The sequence below is a fragment of the Gambusia affinis genome, linkage group LG18 (assembly GCF_019740435.1).
Source record: "Gambusia affinis linkage group LG18, SWU_Gaff_1.0, whole genome shotgun sequence".
NCBI lineage: Eukaryota > Metazoa > Chordata > Actinopteri > Cyprinodontiformes > Poeciliidae > Gambusia > Gambusia affinis.
Genome location: NC_057885.1, coordinates 1,674,435 through 1,695,436, shown reverse-complemented (window position 1 = coordinate 1,695,436; position 21,002 = coordinate 1,674,435). Strand labels below are relative to the sequence as shown.

The 21,002-nt window shown below is 40.9% G+C and overlaps 1 protein-coding gene across 2 annotated transcripts; it reads left to right on the top strand.

The window, feature by feature from the left end:
* The first annotated feature begins 642 nt into the window (after positions 1 to 642).
* Positions 643 to 20,758, top strand: zcchc4 (zinc finger, CCHC domain containing 4). 2 transcript variants are annotated; one of them, XM_044097140.1, is made up of 13 exons: positions 643 to 829; positions 1,465 to 1,583; positions 1,658 to 1,740; positions 1,843 to 2,115; positions 2,603 to 2,671; positions 9,880 to 9,952; positions 10,024 to 10,174; positions 10,710 to 10,810; positions 18,185 to 18,306; positions 18,902 to 18,977; positions 19,068 to 19,119; positions 19,198 to 19,345; positions 19,483 to 20,758. In XM_044097140.1, exons 1-13 carry the CDS (start codon positions 727 to 729, stop codon positions 19,601 to 19,603), a joined length of 1,491 nt encoding a protein of 496 aa, XP_043953075.1. In that variant the 5' UTR covers positions 643 to 726; the 3' UTR covers positions 19,604 to 20,758. The 2 variants fall into 2 exon arrangements, with proteins under 2 accessions (XP_043953075.1, XP_043953076.1); XM_044097141.1 differs by lacking the exons at positions 18,185 to 18,306; positions 18,902 to 18,977; positions 19,068 to 19,119; positions 19,198 to 19,345; positions 19,483 to 20,758 and adding an exon at positions 13,666 to 13,890.
* The last annotated feature ends 244 nt before the right edge of the window (positions 20,759 to 21,002 follow it).

Genomic DNA, 21,002 nt, shown 5'->3' with positions numbered 1-21,002 from the left:
GCACACCGCAGGGCTGTGTGCTTAGTCTGGTGCTTTTCACCCATGACTGTCTAGCCATCCACTTCTCCAACAGGGTTCTAAAGTTTGCAGATGATATCACCATAGTGGGTCTGATAAACAACGATGAGATCCCTGTACAGAGAGGAGATCCCAAACCTGTGCCAGTGGTGTTCAGTGAACAATCTGGTGCTCAGAAACTCTTACATTTGTCTGCTCAGTATTTATTAAGAAAGAGCCAGGCCTTTCTCCAGTTCATGCTTTCAGTTTTACCTCTCCATTAAAACTTACCTTTAGGTACAACACTGTCCTTTCTATGACAGCACTGATGTAAGTGGTAAGTGTTTGTTGTTTCACTTTTTATCTGTTAGTTTAATTCCTCCAGTGTGAGCGTGAGTGTTTTTGTAAGATCACACAAGTGATTTATTTTATTACTTGAGTTAACTATGGGAATAGCATGAGTTATCTTGTGAAATTCTCTGGAAGAAACAGGAAAACTGGACAGACATAAAGTGCTCATATATTGCCACTGATATCAAAAAGCCCAGTTTTTTAAATGGTTAGATGGTCTCTGTCTCCCTTTTCAATATGGCGGCCAAATTGACGTGTCGCTCCAATGACGTCTCCGACAGGAGGGACGTAAAATGGGCGCGACTTAAAACAGCATGATTGTGGTGTTTTTTGAAGTCGCTGTTGTATTTGAAATTCTGGAGAGAAGCCAGTAACCGAATGTCCAACTCAGACATGGAGATTACCGAGGCAAATATCGACAGTTTTGGAATAGAAGTTATTCTTCCAGAGGAGGGAAAAACAGCGCCACGTTGTCCGCATGGTGAGCGGATAGCGGCAACAACAACAGCAAACTAGGTCGTTTCAAAAACTATATACTTGTTAAATTTAATGTTAAATAATTATCTCTGAGATTAACTTATTCAAAACGCAGGATTTGTGTTTATGTTTAAAAAACGCCTTGAAATCAGTGAACTTTAAAGAGGCTTATTTCTCAAGATGAAAATGTAGAATACTTAAAGATGCTGTTCCGTGATCTGCTTGTTTTCTATAGCAAATGATTTGTGATGACTGATAATCTGCAAAACAACTGGTTTGGATTCCTGTTTCTATCTGATTGGTTTCTCTCCATGACCTTCACTCTTAAATTGCTTAAACGCCTTTTTCTGCATTTATCACCGTGAACAGAATGATCTGCATCATTAACTTGTAATGCTTTAGTTAACCTGGACAACTTGTGTGGTTCTGCCTGCTGAGAGGTGGGGGAGGGGGGTTCTCAACAGAATGATGACAATGGTATGACCTTAGTGATGGTGCATGCATTGGTAGGCTAATACCCGCTCTACCTAGTACCTACTCAGTGCAGCTTGACTCTATTATAATGGTTTTCCACTAGTAACATTAGCCAGGTTCCTAAAAGATAAAATGATAGTGACATCACATGCTGTGTTTCAACAGGTCCTACTTTACTCTTTGAGAAGGTTGACAATGGAGGCAATAAGGGCAGGCGGTTTTATGCATGCTCAGCCTGTCGAGACAGGAAAGACTGCGGCTTTTTTCAGTGGGAAGATGAAAAGGTATGTAAAAGTTACTTGTAATGTTTGGATATTAAGTGTTGCAGGTAAATGACTTTGATATGTTTCCATTAAAGGTGTCAAAAGCCAGGATGCTGGCCAGAGAAGCAGAGATGCTGTCAAAAAGGCCTCTGTTCACTCAGCAGGAATGTTGTAGCAGGTAAGAGTTGTGCTCATAGGACTCCGAACTGGTCTTGTCTCTGATACTTTATGAATAAACAAATGAATGAGAATATTAACAGACCAAAGCTTGTCTCCTCAGGTTTCTGCAGTTTGCTTCACTCCCCTTTATTGAGAAGAAGTTCTGTGAGGATTGTCAGATCCTTCTCCTGCCTGCAGAGCTCAGCGCTCACTCTGCCCACAGGACCACAATGGTCACCACGGCCCAGCTGAGGAGGCCCAGCATCCTGCTGCGTCCGCTAGACAATAAGAAGAGCAACGCCCAGTACCTGTTCACTGATCGCAGTGCACACTTCCTCCTGGATACGTTAGCTGGTCTGGGATATAAAAAGGTTCTGTGTGTGGGGACACCTAGGTGAGACAGATTACATTTAAGGGTCTCACCACATTAGGCAGACTCACTTTTTCTCTGAGACATTGTATTGAAATCACAAAATGACTCAAGGTTCCAAGTTTGCCTTCACAGGCTGTGAATTAACGGGGAATCAGGAGTTCCGAAAGGTTCCATTCATGATCCTATCTTGTTTTCATTACAAATTAAACAAGATGGTTATGAGCTTGTGTCACATCATATGTCATAACTCATATATGTACATTGTAAAAATTAGTATCAGTTTAACTGTCATATCTGCAGTGGGCCAGGAGGGTCAGCAAAATGTAAAAACCACAATAAAATGATTGTGGGAGGGGGGTTCTCAACAGAATGACAACCCCCCACGACTTCTGTTGTGACTTTTACTGGGGGTTTTTTATCCTTCTGGGCCACCGTACGTGCTACAAAACTTTGACTATGCACATCTTAATCTTACATTGTTAATAACAGTTATGGCGGTTTGTCCCAGACTACAGGAACTGATCAAGCTGAGAAACCTGGAGCCAATGAAGAGTTTGTTGCTGGACATTGATTTCAGGTAAGTTTGACTGTATTCTTTATTCGTTCATTTTTTCCAGTATTTTTTCAATGGGAGGAAGCTCCCTATATCTTATTTCTGCACTAGAAGCCCAAATCATTAACCCTCCTGTGCTTTACTGTTGGAATAGGCTGCTTTGCGAGAGTTATTCACATTTCAAGTTCTCTCTTGGACTATTTTGGAATATATTTTAGTACTGGACAATGAATGAATTTCAATAATTCATTGAGTAACAGAAAATGTCAATTATAATAACAATGTAGGCTTGAAAACTCAATAGACAAACCTAACAGCCAACATCTGTGGCCACTATTATTTAAACCTTCCTGTTTATAAGTTCAGTCATTCAGATTCCCCGTCTCATTTTAAGAAACCCCTGTGAAAGGAGGGAAAATATTGTGTTATTGTGACCCCTGGTGGAAATTATTTAGACCGTTCAATACAAAAACATATTTGTGATCCTGTCAAAAACCTCTAGGTTTAGGGTTATGCTATTAAATAATATATAAAAAGTATAAAATGTCTATAACTTGGTTCCTTGATGCATCAGTACTCATACCTATCACTTTTTCTACTCTTTGCTTTGTGATTTATTGTAAAATAAATGTGTGTATAATTTTCTATAGCTTTGTTGAAGTCCACGGGAGGTGATTTGGAATCTAACACTTATCTTACCCAGGTCTTGTGAAGAAACTAATAAAGTAAAAGGAATCATTTGCAGAACTCAAATCTGGAGAGGATAGGAAAATGTTTCAGTGGCACTAGTTTCTTAAAAAGAAATTGTGCTAAGACCACATACAACCATGATGGAGTGGAACATAGAACAAGTTTGGAACCACAAGCACTGTCAATAGAGCTGGCTGTTTGACCAAACTGAGTAGACTAGCCTTGGTCAGACAGAGGACAAAGATACAATCCTAAGACAGAGCTCTAGCTCTGGACATAAAACTATCCATGGTTAAACATTACTCATGCACTCCATCACTCAGAAGAAGACGCTCTTCACTTTACATCACACAGCAGCTCGCTTTGAGTTTGTCAAACTGCAGCTTAGAAACCAGGTTTATACGATTCTCTGGCTTGATGACATCAAAATAAAACCTCCTGAGCTGAACTTCCAGGGGTGGACACTGCTGCTAACCTAGAGAACACCATGAGAAAGTGCCTTCACAGTGATGCAGCATCTGAGATGTCTGTCTACCTTTGATGTCCATCCAGCATCACTAAGCATGGGATAAAGTACACAAAACGGGTGTGCCAACCTGATTGGGGTGTGAATATTTGTGAAAGACTGGATTAACAAACAAGTAGCATTTCAAAACAACACATCTGTATTAAAAATAGTGTTTGTCTTGAGTATTGCTGGGTACTGTGTAGATCTTTGAGAACACTAAATCCATGCCCAAAAGAAGTTTGACAAACGCATGAAGAAAAGTAATTACAACAGCATTAACACTTGAAGGTTGTATGAATTTCAAAAACATAGCTGACATTATCATGTTCATTTCAAGAGAAAGCAAATGCTGCAGAGATCTCAAAAGGAGATCTCTGTGGCAGTGGAGGGAGGGAGAAACTGTTAATTGGTGAATCCTAGTGACGGTGCACAATGTCTCTGTGGAACAAATGGACTTTTAGGTTTAAAGGTAATAACAGAACTCTAGATGGTTTGGCCAGTTCTGGTTCTCTGCTGATTTCAAGAAGCGTATGGCTGGGAACAATGGCTCCGTGAACCGGTGATGAGCTCTGTCAAATATTGGAGACAAGGCTGCTGAAAACCTTTGCAGTAAAACCATACTGTCTGCATCATAAAACATCAACTGACCCTTATCACCCACACTCCCACTCTCCCTGGTGGGCTCTGCCTGGCACCCTGACACACCACATGTTGGTCATTGTGCCAAGACGTTGGATTGCCTTTCTTGAACTCCAAGCACCAGGAGTTCCTGTTCCAGGCCAGGTTGGCACCTTTGTCCTGGCCCTTCCTCTACAGGCTTCCTTATGCCACACCCACTGCCCAGGTGGAGCAACAGCGGACGTCAACTTCCCAGTACCTCACACCTTCTGTGACAGGAGATGACCCCAGAGCGCAGCAGATCTTATCAAACTGGAGAGGATGCTCCAGAACGGCAGGCAGAATGGGGGACAAGGCAGTGCCCCGCCCCTCTGAGGTCAATGTGATATGGCTGTGGCAGGTCTGCATGTCAATCACAATGGGCAATGAATCTGGGGAAGGACGAAGGAAAGCATAATGGAACTAAAGTTCCTATAACCCTGTCACTCTCCCATCTATTTTAAACTAATTGCATCAGAATGGGCTAGAAAGCTTTTTTGAAATACCTAATAGCATATTCTTCCTCTGTAGTTGGGCCTTGAGGTTTTTGGAGATGGAGGAAAGGGTTTTCAGAAGCTTCTCAAATCTTGTCATTAAGTTTGATATCCTTCTCTGTGGCGTCAGGCCTTTTTGGACTGGATGTGTGATTACCCAGAAGAAAGTCACAATGAGTGATATGAAGTAAAACCTTCTAAATTAAGATGATTAACTTACCTGACAATCTCTGACTGACCCTTGAGAAAAAGGACATGCGGAAGTAAGACATCAGTTGAGTACCTTTAGGTGTTGCTGGTAAACCATCATGTTGTAAAGAATTGGAGTCAAACCTTATTTTCCTTTGGTGTGAGGGTCTTATTCAGCACACTCAGGATGATGTTGATGCTCTTTGTGACTTACTCCTGATAGTCCACCAAGTTCTTCAGTATCTGGTCCAGCCTGGTTCTGGTCTGTTTCAGCTCCGTATCCAGAGAGTCGATTACAGCCTTCTCATCCTGCTTTAGGACACACAGCATGTTTTCGAAGTGGTCCTGTACCTGATGTTTCATTACCTTTGTGGTCCGCTTGATGGGGCAGAGGGGCGGAAACGACATACAGACAGATGTTATAGTTCTGCGGTTGAAATGCACGCAGATCATATGTTTAAGTTCTGCCAATGTTCTGTCCCATACTCACTGAGAGATCGGCTTTGCGTTTTTTAAGAGACTGGATGTGCGCGTCTGTCTTGGCTCTCTCAGCTTATAGCTCATCCAGACGTTGGGATAGCAGCTCCTGCAGACAAGTCAGCTCAGTCGATTATTAGTTTTACACCTGGCATATTTTGATATGTTTACAATTTAAAAATCTTGAAGTGAACCAGGCATCAGTAGAGAATGCCAGTCTTCCCTCTCCCCAGCAACTTGAGGGATAATCAATGTCTAGTTCATGGTGCACTAGACATATCTCCATATCTTTAGTGAGGTGTTCTCACTAGATAATTCCTCACTCCTGAGGTATTCTGGGGAGGATATTCAAGGAAAAGACCCAAGACATGCTGGAAGACTTTGACCTTGGGATTTCCTCTCAAGTTGCAACCATTAATGCATGGTTTTGAAATTATTTAACTGGACTTGTAGCCATTATTTTGTGCCCATTGTTGGACACCACACGGCAAGATCGAACCCGATCGATCCGTTATACCTAGGATTTCTGTCAGCTTATGTGTGATCTCTCAGGTTTTGAAAATGGGCCGACAGCTCTAAGATGGTGTAGTGTGCGCTGGACATTACTCTAAGACAGGGGTGGGCAAACTACGGCCCCTGGGCCACATCCGGCCTGCCGAAGATTGGTACAGAATTGCCCAAATCAAATCATATTATAATCATGACTCATTCAGTTGGTCTAGTCCTGTAACGTCTGGCGCTCCACCAGGGGGCACTTTAGGCGCTGTGATACATGACTTGATTTTGTGGAGCTCGGACTTCTCTCCATTAATACTCTGCTGCTGTGAACTCTGCAACAATGAGTGGGCCACAGAGAAGAAAAGTTGACAGCGAGTGTCGAGTGTTCAATAAGGAATGGACAATGCCTTATCTGTCAAGAAACGGTTGCTGTTTTTAAAGAAAACTATCAGCCGCCACTTTTACCCTAGCTGGACATGGTAACTATGCTAACAACCAGTCAACGCAAGGACGGTCATCTATGGCGCTGAGAATGGCAGCTAGTTTCATCTCCCTTCACACAAGACCCTGAAACGGAACCTCAGGAACTGATTGATCTCCAATGTGACTCTGTCTTAAAGGAGAAGTCCAACTCTCTTAAACTGGATGGGTTTTATGCTTCATTAAGTGCAGCCAAATTTCCAAATATCCAGAAGATGGCACACAGGATGCTGGTGTTTGGCTCTACTTACATGTTTCAAACAGACTTTTAGGGTGATGAACAAAACACCCCACAGAGCTTAGCTGAGTGATGAAAACCTCAGATCTGTTCAGAGAATTACCACAACAAAACTAACACCTGACTTGGATGCACTGGCAAAAAAGGGAGATCAACAACACTTTTCCCATAAAAGTGAATGTAAATATTAAAACTAATGCTTTTTTATCCTTATGTTTGATATTTATGCATCTGCTGCTAGCCTGGCCCGGCAGTCAAATTTTAAAAGCCAATGTGGGCCCTGAGCCAAAAGGTTTGCCCACTCTTGCACTAAGGAAATTAGGAAGGGAGGGTCAGTGGAGAGCAGTGGAGTTGAGCCTTTTTTCATTCAGTTTCATCAACAGAAAAAGAAAGAGGCCGGAAGAGACGATAAAGCCGATAATTAAAATTAATGTTTTAATTTATCGTACGATTAATTGATTTATCGTTTATTGTGACAGGCCTAGTCTTATGCATAAATGCTTTGGTCATACAGTGTGTGGTGTAAAGCCACATTGCAGGAGCAACACACTACACCAGGGGTGGCCAACCCTGGTCCTCGAGGGTCAGTGTCCTGCAACTCTTAGATGTCTCCCTGATCCAACACACCTGAATCCAAGAGCTGAATCACCTCCTCAGTGCAGTCAGGTTCTCCAGAGTCCTTCTAATGACCTCATTATTTGACTCAGGTGTGTTGAAGTAGAGATACATCTAAGAGTTGCAGGACACCGGCTCTCGAGGACCAGGATTGGCCACCCCTGCACTACACACAAACCGATTTCACTCTCCACACTGAAAATCTTGCCAAACTTAAGCAATCAAACAGGAGTCCAGAATAAACAAACATGACCAACTGAGAAAAAGCAATGGTGATAGTATATGGACCATAATTAAAAAATATAAACACATCCAAAATGTCCACCAGGTTTTCTGGTGTGCCAATAGCAGTTGTTTTATCTTATGTGTATTTAGGTTCCTCTCACCAGCTACATCACATACAAGGGGCTGCATTCATGTTTGTCCTTAAAGACAAACCGAAAAATCAGACAAGACAATCCACCATGTCCAGCATCCCTGATTTCAGATCGGAGTGGTCCCTCAGTCATCCAAGTGGACCACATAATTCTTAGCGCACCACACACAGCAGGAATATTGCTAAAGATTATCTTAAGAGTCATACGGTCATCCTTAAGATTGTTATAAGGGAGAAATCAGGCCAAAATGTAGCATAAAAATAATGGCACTCTTTGACCCTAGATGAGGTAGAAGATGACGGCTGTAGCACCTAACCGCTATGAATATTGAACATCTGTCTTATCTGGTCATGTATTTGACCAGGTGAATGGACTGTTGTTTGTGCTCACAGCCAATAGATATTACTTATTGTGATATTAATGATATCACAATAACTATTTCAGCTAAACACTGCATGTATTTAATGTTCATTTTCTCTCACTGCAATTTGCTGTAGATATTGTTTGAAAGGCTCTAAGCAATAAATTAACTCGCTTTGTAAATTTGGACTTTATTTTGAGAGTGTGACCAAAGAAAAATTGCTTTTCTAATCTCAGCTTGACTTGGTGCTCATAAACCTTCAACACAAGATTTGAAGATTTGGTTGCAGTATACAACCAAATCTTCAAATCACCACCCAGTTTTTAGAGCCTGAAGAAACTGAGCCACATATTTACCTGAGAGGGCTGGACATCTTTGGCCGCTTTCCTTTGTAGTTTGGGTGATCATGGAAAAGGCTGAACAGGCTGGTCACTGCTGGAGGCCAGTGGAGTGAAGCTCGCTCCATCCTGCAGCAAGCCAGATAGGCCAGCAGAGGGAGCCAAAAGCTCACCTTGAATTGCCTGAACAGGCTGTCCATTGCTGACGAATGCTTTGTTTTCAGCCATTTCTCAGGAACTGCAGCTAGTTGAAAATTACCCAAAATATGTCAAAAATGTTAAATTCATACTTTGATCATATTAATGTTAGTATTTTCTTGTTTAAAACATTCCTGCTGATAGAATAAAATTGCTTTAATAACAGTTATTTCAAGCTGGTGATACTTTGAAGTCTTATACCAGATTTCATCTACTGAAACGATGAGCGAAGAGGATGAGAATGCTCTTCCTAGACCTGAGTGACTTTCTTATGCAGGCATCCTTCATGTCATTTCTGAAATCTGAGGTATTATTCCAAGTCTCACACCATGGTCAGTGTGTGTTTACTTGCAATTAAAGCTCTCAGTTCCCTCAAAAAAGAGTCATCTTGATTTTTCATATCTGTAATCTGCATGGAACTTGAAATGAAGTCTGTTATGTACAATTGTACGCAGGAATTTAAAATGAGCAACATTCTTGGAAAAAAATGTATACTCGGATTAAATCACACATAGGTGAACTGGAAAGCAATCATTTGATCAAGGCTTTTATTTGGGATTTCAGAGTAAAGGGTGTTCATTAACAATGCATGCTAACATTGCTAATTTTGATCTGTAAAAAGTCATTCTTCTGTGTCACATTATGTGGGTTTGTCATGTCAAATCCTGCAAAAATAAACACAATTCAGAGGTTGTTAATGTGAAAAAAATTATAAAAAGTCCTGGGACTGTAAATCACTTCAAGTTTCATAAAACTTTTCTAATCATGCTAGAGTTCTAATCTCTAGACTACTCCTATTCTTTTCCTTTCGTTTCGAGCTGATCATTAATCTTCTCTTCAGTATAGGAGACAGTAAAAGCTGCTTCTAAAAAGATAAAAATAAATTTAATTTAAAGAACTCTTACCTGGGTAACTGGACCTCTTTTCTGGTGTTTCTCTAAAGAATTGTGGACCGAGTGGGTTGTGTCGTTTCAAGCTTCTGCCTCTAGCACAGGTTACCTGGGTACTTTCAGTGGTTCTGTTTTTATGTGTGCACTCCCTAGAACACAGTCAGGCCCAGACAAACCATCACTGGTTCCATGAAGCATCAGAACTATTTGTGTGTGTTTCAGATATGCTCAGTTCTACAGTCAGGATGAGTTCTGTCACTACAACATGTTTAACCATCACTTTTTTGGCGGAGAGGTAAGTGTTGAGTTTGCAGATCCAGCTTAGGGCAGTTTCCAGCTCTGACTGATGGAGTGTTGTCCTTTCAGGCCTCCAGAGCTGTTCTGGATGCATTCCTGACAGAGGCAGATGGGGAGCAGGTGGTGATGGTAGCGGACCCTCCGTTCGGCGGACTGGTCAAACCTCTGGCCAACAGTTTTGCCTTGATTTCTCAAACGTGGAGGAAGCTGCGGAACTCTGGTTAGCAGTTTTTTAGTTCCTTGCCACATGTATTACTAACCCTACGCCCATGGTACTAACAGATTATATTTTTTTGCTTCAAACCTCCTCAAAACATCACAGAGATATCAATAAATGACAATTCTGTGAATATTTAAAATTCAAAAATACTATTGATCCCAAAGGGATTAAATATTGTTGTAAATCATTAATTCAAATTCTTCAAAGAGTTATTGTAGATAGTGATGGCTGTTGGCTGGAAAGATCTTCTATAGTGATCTGTGTAGCAGTGATTTTGAAGAATCCTCGGACTGAAGACACTAAGTTTTTCCAAGACAGTCTCATGGAGAGGATGGTCCTGTGTCCATAATTTTACAGGCATTAGTCTACAGAATATAGACTAATTTCTGATCTAATGCCTACGGAAAGAGGAAAAGTTGCTTTAACCCCTCATGCCTTGAAATGTCATTCAACAGCGATATGGATGTTGTTTGCCAGACTCGTTGTGATTTAAATGCAGGACTCCTGTGTTGAACTCTGACCTCTGTGTGTTCAGGTGACTCTAACATTGACATTCCCATCATTTGGATCTTTCCGTACTTCTTTGAGCCTCGCATCCTGGAGTGTCTCCCTGGACTGACCATGCTGGACTACCAGGTACCAGCTTATTGAAAAATACACCTTTTCATTCCCAGGAGTTTTTAATGTTATCCTGTACCTGAAGTAAAGCAGACCCCTAGTATTTATGGGCTTTAGTGACCACAGCTGCCTGCGAATAGCTAATATATGCAAATACTTCAGACTCCCTCTAAAGCCATTCATAATTACCATTTTATTAGTTTAGACACCAAATATACCTATGTGTATTAATAAGCACAGTGGAAAGCATTTTAGCACTAACACAGAAGCTAACATCCACAGCTTTCCTTATCTCCACTACTGGATCTACAGCCAATCGGCACCAAGGAAAATGAATGCTGCTCCTGGCTTGGCTACTTTGCAAATTGCAGCCAGTAGATTGTCATGTAGCATTGTCCCCAGGTTTTTCAGCTTCTTGGGCTGCATTTCATATATCTTAGGAACACTCTATGAAAGACTCTGGAAATCTTCCACAAATAATCTGGAGTCACATTCCACAGAGGAACCTGCAAATACTGAACTTAAGATAGGCAGGAGTCTACTGTACACAGTAAATGTCTATAAACTGTGGTTGCACCAATTGCAATTTTCTGGCTGATTACCAATATTTAAAAAGCCTGAGTTGAAAAGTTATTAAGTTGGCAAAAGTGAGGCAATTATTGTTAACCATGCTTCTGCAGACGTGACATGGTGGGCAGGTCAGTCAGTCAGGCATCACTACAGAGGACTGTGGCTGGTTTTCAGACCTTTGTGAAGGAAGACAACGGTTTCTTATGTAAGGATCAGCTAATTGCTGATTTTCCAAAATAATGGAAATCCATTAATTTTCAGTAAGATGCTGCAACTACCCCATAGTGTTGGAGGCTTGTCATTCCCTAACGTCATGTACTATTAGTGGGCCGCCAACATTAGAACCTTACTGTATTGGTTCAAAAATGATGCTCCTGCTATAAGCTGGGTGGCCTTGGAAAGAAAGTCAACTACATCTAGTTCTCTGTAGTGTGAACTATTGCATCAGGTAGTCGATGTGCCCATCTTCTCTATTTAAATCTAATGATTACTGAAGGTTAATATAGTATACAGACTTTATAATCTGCAGTATTTATTTACACTTTGGTGTTTTTATTCAAGTACATTTTTACTAATGGAGAATGAGTATCCATTTTATTTTTGGTTTTGGTTGTTTTGTTTATTTTATCAGTTCCAGTGTTAAATGTTCTTTTGAAAATAAAGTGTATCTATCTTTGGCAGGAAATTGCATGCATTATCATGTCATTTCCATTAAATCAGTGTAAAAAGGTCTTCAAATAATATTATCTTTTATCGCAAAAGATCTTGAGACAATTTATCACTCAGCAAAATTTGTTAGTGTGACAGGCCTACTGGTAACAAATATTATATTTTGATGAATCCCATCATCAAAATCCTTAATACACATGTAATAATATGTTGGTCCAGGTTCGTTTTATTTCAGCCACTGCTGAAGACAAATTCTCCTCTGATGCGCGATGAACCCATGAAGCAGCACGGCTCATCGTGCTTTTATTTTGAAAACCGTCACGTAAATGAAGCAGTCACGTGACCTTTGCAATGTGAGGCATCGTTTGTTGCCAGTCACGTGGTTTTCAGCAAGACGACACAAGCATTGAAGCAGAGTTTCATCTGACACGCCCCCTCTTTACTCAGTACCTCCTGGAAGCCTGGCTTCAGATAGCCCATCACTAGAAACTAGCCCTGATAGCTTCATCTATCCACTTAGTCAATCCAAAATTAGGCTTCTTTGAAATGTGTTCCGACATTTTCGGAGCTGCGTAGCTCTGCTACCGGGGCCAGGCAGCTCCAGGCTCAGCCGGCGGGTGGAGTGTTTTCCCCACATACCACAGCCTGTTCTCGGCAAGTCACTGTCGTTTTCCGCTGCCTGTTATCTGTTTGTAGCGGCTCAAAGTGTGATATGAAGAGTTTAATGTGTTTGTAGGTTATATGTACCGTTTGATACGTGTACCAAAATATAATATTCTTCTCTAGAGAGTTCCATACTTCTGAACATATTCTAATATGCACAGTGTTTTAATTCCATCCATCCATCTTCTTCGCTTTATCCGGGGTCGGGTCACGGGGGTAGCAGCTTCAGAAGGGAGGCCCAGACTTCCCTCTCCCCAGCCACTTCTTCCAGCTCCTCCAGAGGAATCCCAAGGCGTTCCCAGGCCAGCAGAGAGACATAGTCCCTCCAGCATGTCCTGGGTCTTCCCCGGGGCCTCCTCCCGGTGGGACGTGCCCAGAACACCTCACCAGGGAGGCTTCCAGGAGGCATCCTGACCAGATGCCCAAGCCACCTCAACTGGCTCCTCTCGACGTGAAGGAGCAGCGGCTCTACTCTGAGTCCCTCCAGGATGACTGAGCTTCTCTCTCTAAGGGAGAGCCCAGACACCCTACGGAGAAAACCCATTTCCGCTTGTATCCGTGATCTCGTTCTTTCGGTCATGACCCAAAGCTCATGACCATAGATGAGGGTGGGAATGTAGATCGAACGGTAAATTGAGAGCTTTGCTTTTTGGCTCAGCTCTCTCTTCACCACGACGGACCGGTACAGCGCCCGCTTGACACCAGACGCTGCGCCAATCCACCTGTCGATCTCCCGCTCCCTTTTTCCCCCCATTTGTGAACAAGATCCCGAGATACTTGAACTCCTCCACTTGGGGCAGGACACCCCCCCTGACCCAGAGAAGGCACTCTACCCTTTTCCCTTCCTCATGAATGTTTTTTAGGTTGTACATTCATATTTTTGTGTGTGAAATATATTCTTCCCTTCGATTGGCTTCTTAAGTGCAGTGTGAACCTTTTTGAAATTATTTATTTTTTATTGTTTCATACAGGCGGCTCTTCAGGAGCAGAGCCTCAGCTCCAGGTTTGGATGCAGTTTCCCAGAATCTCGCAGTGATCCTCTTCCTCCTCCTGACATCATCTTCTTCACTGTCTCATCTTTTATATACTTAAATTATTGGAATATTTGTTCATGACAGAGGTGCTGTAGAGGGGGGAAAGTTATGACAATTCTAAGGGCCCCCTGACCAACAGGGGACCTCCACATTTTTTTAAATTAATAAAAAAAATTTTGTTCATTCATCCATCCATTTTCTGTTCACCCTTGTCCCTAATGGGGTCAGGAGGGTTGCTGGTTCCTCTCCAGCTATGTTCCGGGCAAGAGGCGGGGTCACCCTGGACAGGTCGCCAGTCTGTCGCAGGGCAACACAGAGACAAACAGGACACACAACCATTCACACACACACTCACACCGAGGGAGAATTTAGAGAGTCCAATTAACCTGACAGTCATGTTTTTGGACTGTGGGAGGAAGCCGGAGAACCCAGAGAGAACCCACCATGCACAGGGAGAACATGCAAACTCCATGCAGAAAGACCCCGGGCCGGGAATCGAACCCTGGACCTTCTTGCTGCAAGGCAACAGCTCTACCAACTGCACCACTGTGCAGCCCCTTTTTTTGTTCATAGAAATAAAAATAAAAAATGGGGCCCTGTCAATTACAAAATTAATTAGATTGTGTTTTCTAAAATATTTTTTAGAAGTAAAAATTAAATGTTACCCCTTCTAGATCTAAAAGCACACATTTACCCTGAACACAAAGTTGGCTTTGAATACAAAACAAAGTTAGAATATAAGCTCTGTGAAGGTATCATGGTGAAATTAATTATACTTGTATTAATTGCAGCTTTGGACGAGTGTACAAAGTGTGCAGGTCAGAGAGAACTTCTGGGTCAGACCACTTGTCAAAAATGAAATTATGAAAATCAAAATTGAGCGCTCATTATATGTTTTTTCCATTTCCATTTTGTGCACTAACTGGGAAATCGGATAACGAGCCGAGCCGTTATCCGATTTCTGATTTTGGTTTAATAAATGAAAAACGAAAAAACAAGTCTATTTTTGTTTTATCATTTTTCATTTCAAACGAAAAAAACTAACTGCCTGAAAATCCATGGACCGAAGTCTTTTATGATCTGTTCCAATATCGAATCGTCATGCTTGCTCCCCTTTTAGCAGATACAGCTTTCAATGCTCTGTGTTTAAAAGGAATACATTTATTATATGATCTCTATGTAGACAAGAACTTTGCCTCACATGAACAGCTGGTACAGAAATTTGATATCCACAAATCACAGTTCTTCAGGCATTTGCTTTTGAGATATTGTGTGATCTCAAACTGAGTGCTTTCTTCTGGGTCCTTTCATTTCCCTTGTGGATAATATTCTGGAGTCTAGGTCCGACACAAAATGTTTAGAATAAACGTTAAGAATTTATTCATTGCTCATTTCAAATAGTAACACCATCTTGGATTCTCTGAAATACAGATGGTAGATAGACTTGGAGGAATCCATATCAGACTCAGTTTGGCAAAAGTTTTTTTGAAATATTTATTCTTCTTCAATATGTCTCAGGCATGTTATTGTTCAGTTTAAGGTAGTACATTGTCTACATTGGTCCAAAGACATATTGTACATGTAGAAAGAACTTGGATCCAAAATGTGATTGATACAAATAAAAACCAGCTCCACTTTTACACATTCTGGACTTGTCCAAAGCTTCATGGGTTTTGGTAGTCTATTTTTGACACTTTCTCAGGAATATTTGGACAAACTGTACATCTGTTATCATCCATCCAGCTTTATGCTTTCTACTCATTCATTCTTGGACTCATTCTTTGTAGATGGAAGGATCCACATCCTCCAGTAAATGGTCACTAGTCAAGGGAGGTTATGTGTTACATTCACTAAGAGAAGATTAGTTATACAGTCAGAAGATCTGTTCAATTCTATAACATCTGGCAGCCATATATATCTTATGTTGAAGTCTGTTCAGCAGATATATTTGTGTCATGGTCAGATATTGGTTGAATCATTTACAGGGCCGAACTGAGGAGGGTGTGGGCCCCTGGGCTTGAGGCAAGGTGTGGGCCCTACGTAATCATGGTTATACAGTTACAGATATATATCTGTGTGTGTGTGTGTGTATATGTATATATATATATATATATATATATATATATATATATATATATATATATATATATATATATCCCCGATTTCTTTCCCTTTGGGTGGTCGGCACTTGGCCGTGACTTACTTGTGGAACCAATCCTATCCACAAACCTTATCTACCTACAGGATCACAAAAATCAGCCACTGTCCATCAGCCTCTCATGGTCTCAACCACCAGGTCATTTCTCCATGCAAGGTTTACAATAGTCACTCCATGATTGACAGCTTTTTTGTTATCTTTTGCATGCACAAATAAGTTTCAGCAAATCAGATTTTTAAAGATTGTGATCGGCCAGAAAATTGCTACCGGTGCACCTTTAATGAATGTAAAGATCATTACTACAAACAAAATAGTGATTAAAGAAATACTTGAACATCTTGACTATGTCTATTCAACAGAGCTTCCCTAAGGAAGAAAAATGTGTCAATGTTCTCTATCCATCCTCAATGTACAGTATTTCTTTCTATCCTTCATTTCTATCTGTCTCCGTCCCTCTTTCAATTTTTATCACCTGTATCTTTCTCTGTAATTATGAAGTTTATTTCCTTACCAAGTTCAGACAGTCAGGTTATTTCCCCTCTGACAGCCAAACCTGCTCAAAACTTTATTGGGTGATGACTGAACTGTAACTGCGTATCAGGTCAGGCCAGGACGCACTCGAGCTAATTTGTACAGTTGGCCCTTCGCCATTTCAATAGGACAGTTCCTCTCACTGCTGCTTGCTGGAGCCTAAAGCTAGTTCCGCTTTTTTAACTTCACATTGAGCGAGCAGAGCATCGCATTACTTTTCTGTGACTTTAGCCATTTTCTTTCTCTTTGAATCGTTCTGTTGCTTATTTCCACTCACAGGAACCTGTTTCAAAGCATCACTAACATTTAGCATAGTTGAACATACAAAACACAGCTGCGGTGGATGGAGGATAAATCAGCCACTGGGTTTGGATGTACTCACCACTTGGAGCTGGCTTTCAAAGCGCGATCTGGAGAAGAATCGTTTCTGATGTTTGTGAACCTGTTGCTCTGATGTTTTAAAATTAACATCCATATTGTGACACCTCCCTGTTTCTTGTTCAGCCCAGTAAACTCATCAGTTTTTACCCAAAGCACAGGAACTCAATATTGTATGGATTATCCATCGTTGCACATGGTGCAGAAGTTCGCCCTTCCACCGCCTCTGACTCTGCAGGCGCCAGATCTGACACAGCTCCAGGTTCTGGTGGCACCGTAGAGCCGCTACCGGTTAGGCTAACGTTTTGAGAAGCGGAGAGGGACGGTGGTTCTGTTCCATGTCCAAAATGAGTTTTAAAAAACCCTGTCAGCTTGGATATTTTCTTCATCACCTCTCTGTTCTGCTCTTCTTTTTCTTTTGTTCTTGCACTCCACTGTCATACTTTCTGTTGTCCGCCATTGTAAGAAATTACTGCCTGATGCTCTTCCCCGATGCGCAAGACGTGTCAAATTTGGACCAATAATAATCAAGCATTCAGGATGGGCGTTTGCCAAAACAGATCAGACAGTTTTTTTAACAACACTGTCAAAATCCTTTTAGCCAGTGACAAAAGTAAGTCATTCTGACCTTATTTATTGACAAAAATACAAAGCATCTTTCAAGGCCCCTGAAGTACCGGGACCCCGGGCTGTAGTCCCAGTAAACCCGTGCAAAAATCCAGGATTGATCATTTATGCACAAACCTGAAACTTGCATTGGTTGTTTTATGAGCGTAAAACATGTACGTATCGGGGTAGTAGAGCCGGTATGGGAGGGATTTCTGTAGGCTGTCTTTGCTATTGGTTTGTGTTGTTTGCATAAAAAAACAATAAAAAGACTTTGATTTAAAAAAAATTAGGGCAGATTTATTGGTGCAGCCCTTTCTTTAAACCCTGTCAATACAGGGTACAAATGATACAAAATCAATTAAAGCCCAGTTTTGATCTGCTTGATTGGTTCAACCTGGGTTGCAGGTCATTAAGGGTGTCTTTGGACCAGTTTCTTCATGAACAGTGAGGAGATGGTTTGATAAACAAGTGATAGACCAAGTAACAAGCAAGTTACAATGTCAGTTTTCTGCCTTTACACATGAACTTTACTATTGGTCTTCTTGTATACAGCTCTCTATGATTGTTTTAAGTCGTAGTTGGTGGACAGCATTAATCTGTCATTTAACGAAATGATTGAAATAAAAGTGACAAGTTAAACACCCAGAAAGACTGGCTGGATTAGATGTAATCTGGAGGTTCAGGGAGATGTGCTGTCCCGAGCAGAGTAGATGCTGATGGGGCATTCATCAAAGTTTTTTTGATTCTAACTGTATTTTTATTTAATTTTTTTTTAACAAGGTGGACTATGACAACCATCCTCTCTATAAACACGGGAAGACGGGCAGGAGGCAGTCTCCTGTCAGACTCTTTACTAATATTCTACCCAAACACGTTGTTCTGCCCAGAGAGGAGGGCTACAGGTATTGACTTGTCATTGACTCCTAATACAAAAGAGTTCTGTTTTGTATATGCTGTTGAAACAAGATGTTTACTTACACTTACCAATACTATTTCTGTTTGCTAAAACCAACAATAAGACACAGAATATTTCAGTGATTTATTTTGTAATGTCTTCAAAATTGGAAGTTTACATACAGAATGCTAACTATCTGTTCAAACAACGGGCAGAAAGGACAATGATGATGTCATGACTTTGGAAACTAACCCAACACCTGGAACTCACTGCTTTCTGGTTTGACACGATGGGTAAGGTCAAAAGAAATCAGCCACGGTATCAGGAAGAGAGTTAGTACAGCTGCACTAGTCCAGTTCATGGGATCAATTCACCAAATCTCTTCAAACAATTATATGCAAGTATAGACATCTTCTAGAAGGAAACCAAAATGCTTGATCCAAGTCATGTAGTTCAAAGACATTGCTACTAAATACTGAGAAAATGTACATAAACTTCTGATTTCCACTGTATTTGTTCTACATCATCTTACATGATGTAGAATAATGTATCAAAGTTTGTGTTTAATACAGAGTTGTCCCATAATTTTTTTATTTCTTCAGATTTTGCTCCATGTGTCAGAGATATGTGTGCTCCCTGAACAAACACTGCACTAAATGCAATCTTTGTCCATCCAAGGTATGACATGTTCTTCATAAATGTATTCTAAAACTGCTATTGTTTCTTAAAGTCTATAATAAAAATTCTATTTTCTGTCTGTGATTTGAGGACGGCCGTGAATGGAAGCACTGCTCAGCATGTGGGAAATGTGTGAAGCCATGTAAGACATTAGATATTTTAATATTGTTTAGTTTTTTGTGCTGGATGTTGAGAATAAAAAAACCTTTTCCGACATCAGCCTGGAGCCACTGCACGTCCTGTGGCCGCTGCGCTCTGCCGGACCATCCCTGTCGCCAAGGTGACGGGGGCAACGGCTGCTTCAGCTGCGGCAGCCTGGAGCACCAACGGAAGGCCTGTCCTCTCAGAGATATGCGGAGGAAGAACAGGTAAGCCACATCACATCCTGGAAGGGATTACATATTTTCCTTCACCTACATAGAATTGAATATGGAGTGTCTTAACTTGTCTCTATATATCTGGTTGTATGTATGTGTGTGTGTGTGTTTTTCTTTCCTTCTTTTAGTTTTGGGTCTAAAGCCAAGAGTCTGGGGAAGAAAGCTTCACATTATCTAGCGAAGCCTGGAGCCAAGAAGAAGTCTGAAGCAGCAAACAGAGCAAAGAAAAGAGCTGCTCATGCTCTGTGAACTCTCATCAGGTTATTTCTGTAACATTTATTAAAATTAATTTTTTCCATATTTGTTCCAACTGACACCATGTCTTGACAAAATAATACGAGACAGATAATCTGTGAAAAGATCAAAATGCACCACTCCTCGTTAAAAACGACCATTCAGAGCCAGAAGGAGGGTCTTAAAGCTGTCAATCAACCATGTGTACATGCTGCTTCATGTGCTAAGGGTGGAGAAACGCCACCAAATTGTTACTCGTTGTCATGCTAACTGCCATGATTGACAGCGCTAAGACCCTCCTCCTGTCTCTGATTGGTTGTGTCTGACTAAGTGGTATAATTTTGCCGTTAGTACTGGAAACACTGGGAGAAGGCAGAGGAGCTCAATTTTTATCACACATGATCTGACTTATGTTACACTGTTACAAAGATAATTTTAACAAGTATGTAAAAAACCTATTTTCTTATAAAGATGCATACTGAAGCTTTACCAGCTTCAAACATTGTTAGAAACTAACTATAGATGTGGAAAAACATATAATTGACTCACCTGTACTTTTCTAAAACAAAGATGAAACCAAGTTGGAAAAGGTGTGTGAAAAACTAGTTGACTGGATATCTTGTAGAACCCCATCCAGGAGTTGGTTCCGACACGACATTTACATCAGACTGATGTCTGGGCTTTGACTAGTTCATTGCAACAACTGAACTCTTCTCCAGTCATTCTGTTGTAGATTAACCACTGAGTTGGGGATTATTGTTCCCTCGATGACCTGACCCAGCTGTTGGACAGAAGGACTAGGGACTAACTAAAACACTTTGATAGTTGCTATGAGATGTTTCTTCTGAAGTGCTCTTTTTCTTTGCTCTCACCTTTGCTGTCATCTGTCCAAAGGACATTGTGTCAGAATTTAAATTGTGCTGCTATATTGTTTTCAGAGACGAGAAATCTTCTCCTGGAAAACCTTCCAAACAGCCAATCTTTTCAGTACAATTGTCCTACAGTAATATTAGTAATAATTTTAGAATCTTTTGAACCTCAGATTATTTTTATCAGGATGTGATACTTCAAATTAAAAGAATAGGTACTTTTTAAACTAGAAATAAAAGGCGGACTGGCTGTTGTTAAAAATTCTATGTTTGAGTGCAATAAAGAAAGACTCAATGTGAAGCTCTTGTATAATTTTTTCGCTGATCACTTTGTCCTATTTACATTATATATATATTCAATACATGTGAGTCAAATAATAAGGTCATTATCAGGACTCTGGAGAACTTGACTGATTCAGCTGTTGGATTCAGTTTGTTGGACCAGAGAGACTCTAAGAGTTGCAGGACACCGACCCTTAAGGACTGGAGTTTGACACCCCCTCCATACAGTCAAGTGCAGCGATATATTTATAGTTTTCTTCTGT

What these genes read in the sequence shown, in the direction of transcription:
- zcchc4 (XM_044097140.1), top strand. Translation starts at nt 727, where the DNA reads ATGTCCAACTCAGACATGGAGATTACCGAGGCAAATATCGACAGTTTT. An exon ending in CTGTGTGTGGGGACACCTAG is followed by an intron (nt 2,116 to 2,602) that starts GTGAGACAGATT and finishes GGTTTGTCCCAG; the next exon opens with ACTACAGGAACTGATCAAGC. An exon ending in TTGCTGGACATTGATTTCAG is followed by an intron (nt 2,672 to 9,879) that starts GTAAGTTTGACT and finishes TGTGTGTTTCAG; the next exon opens with ATATGCTCAGTTCTACAGTC.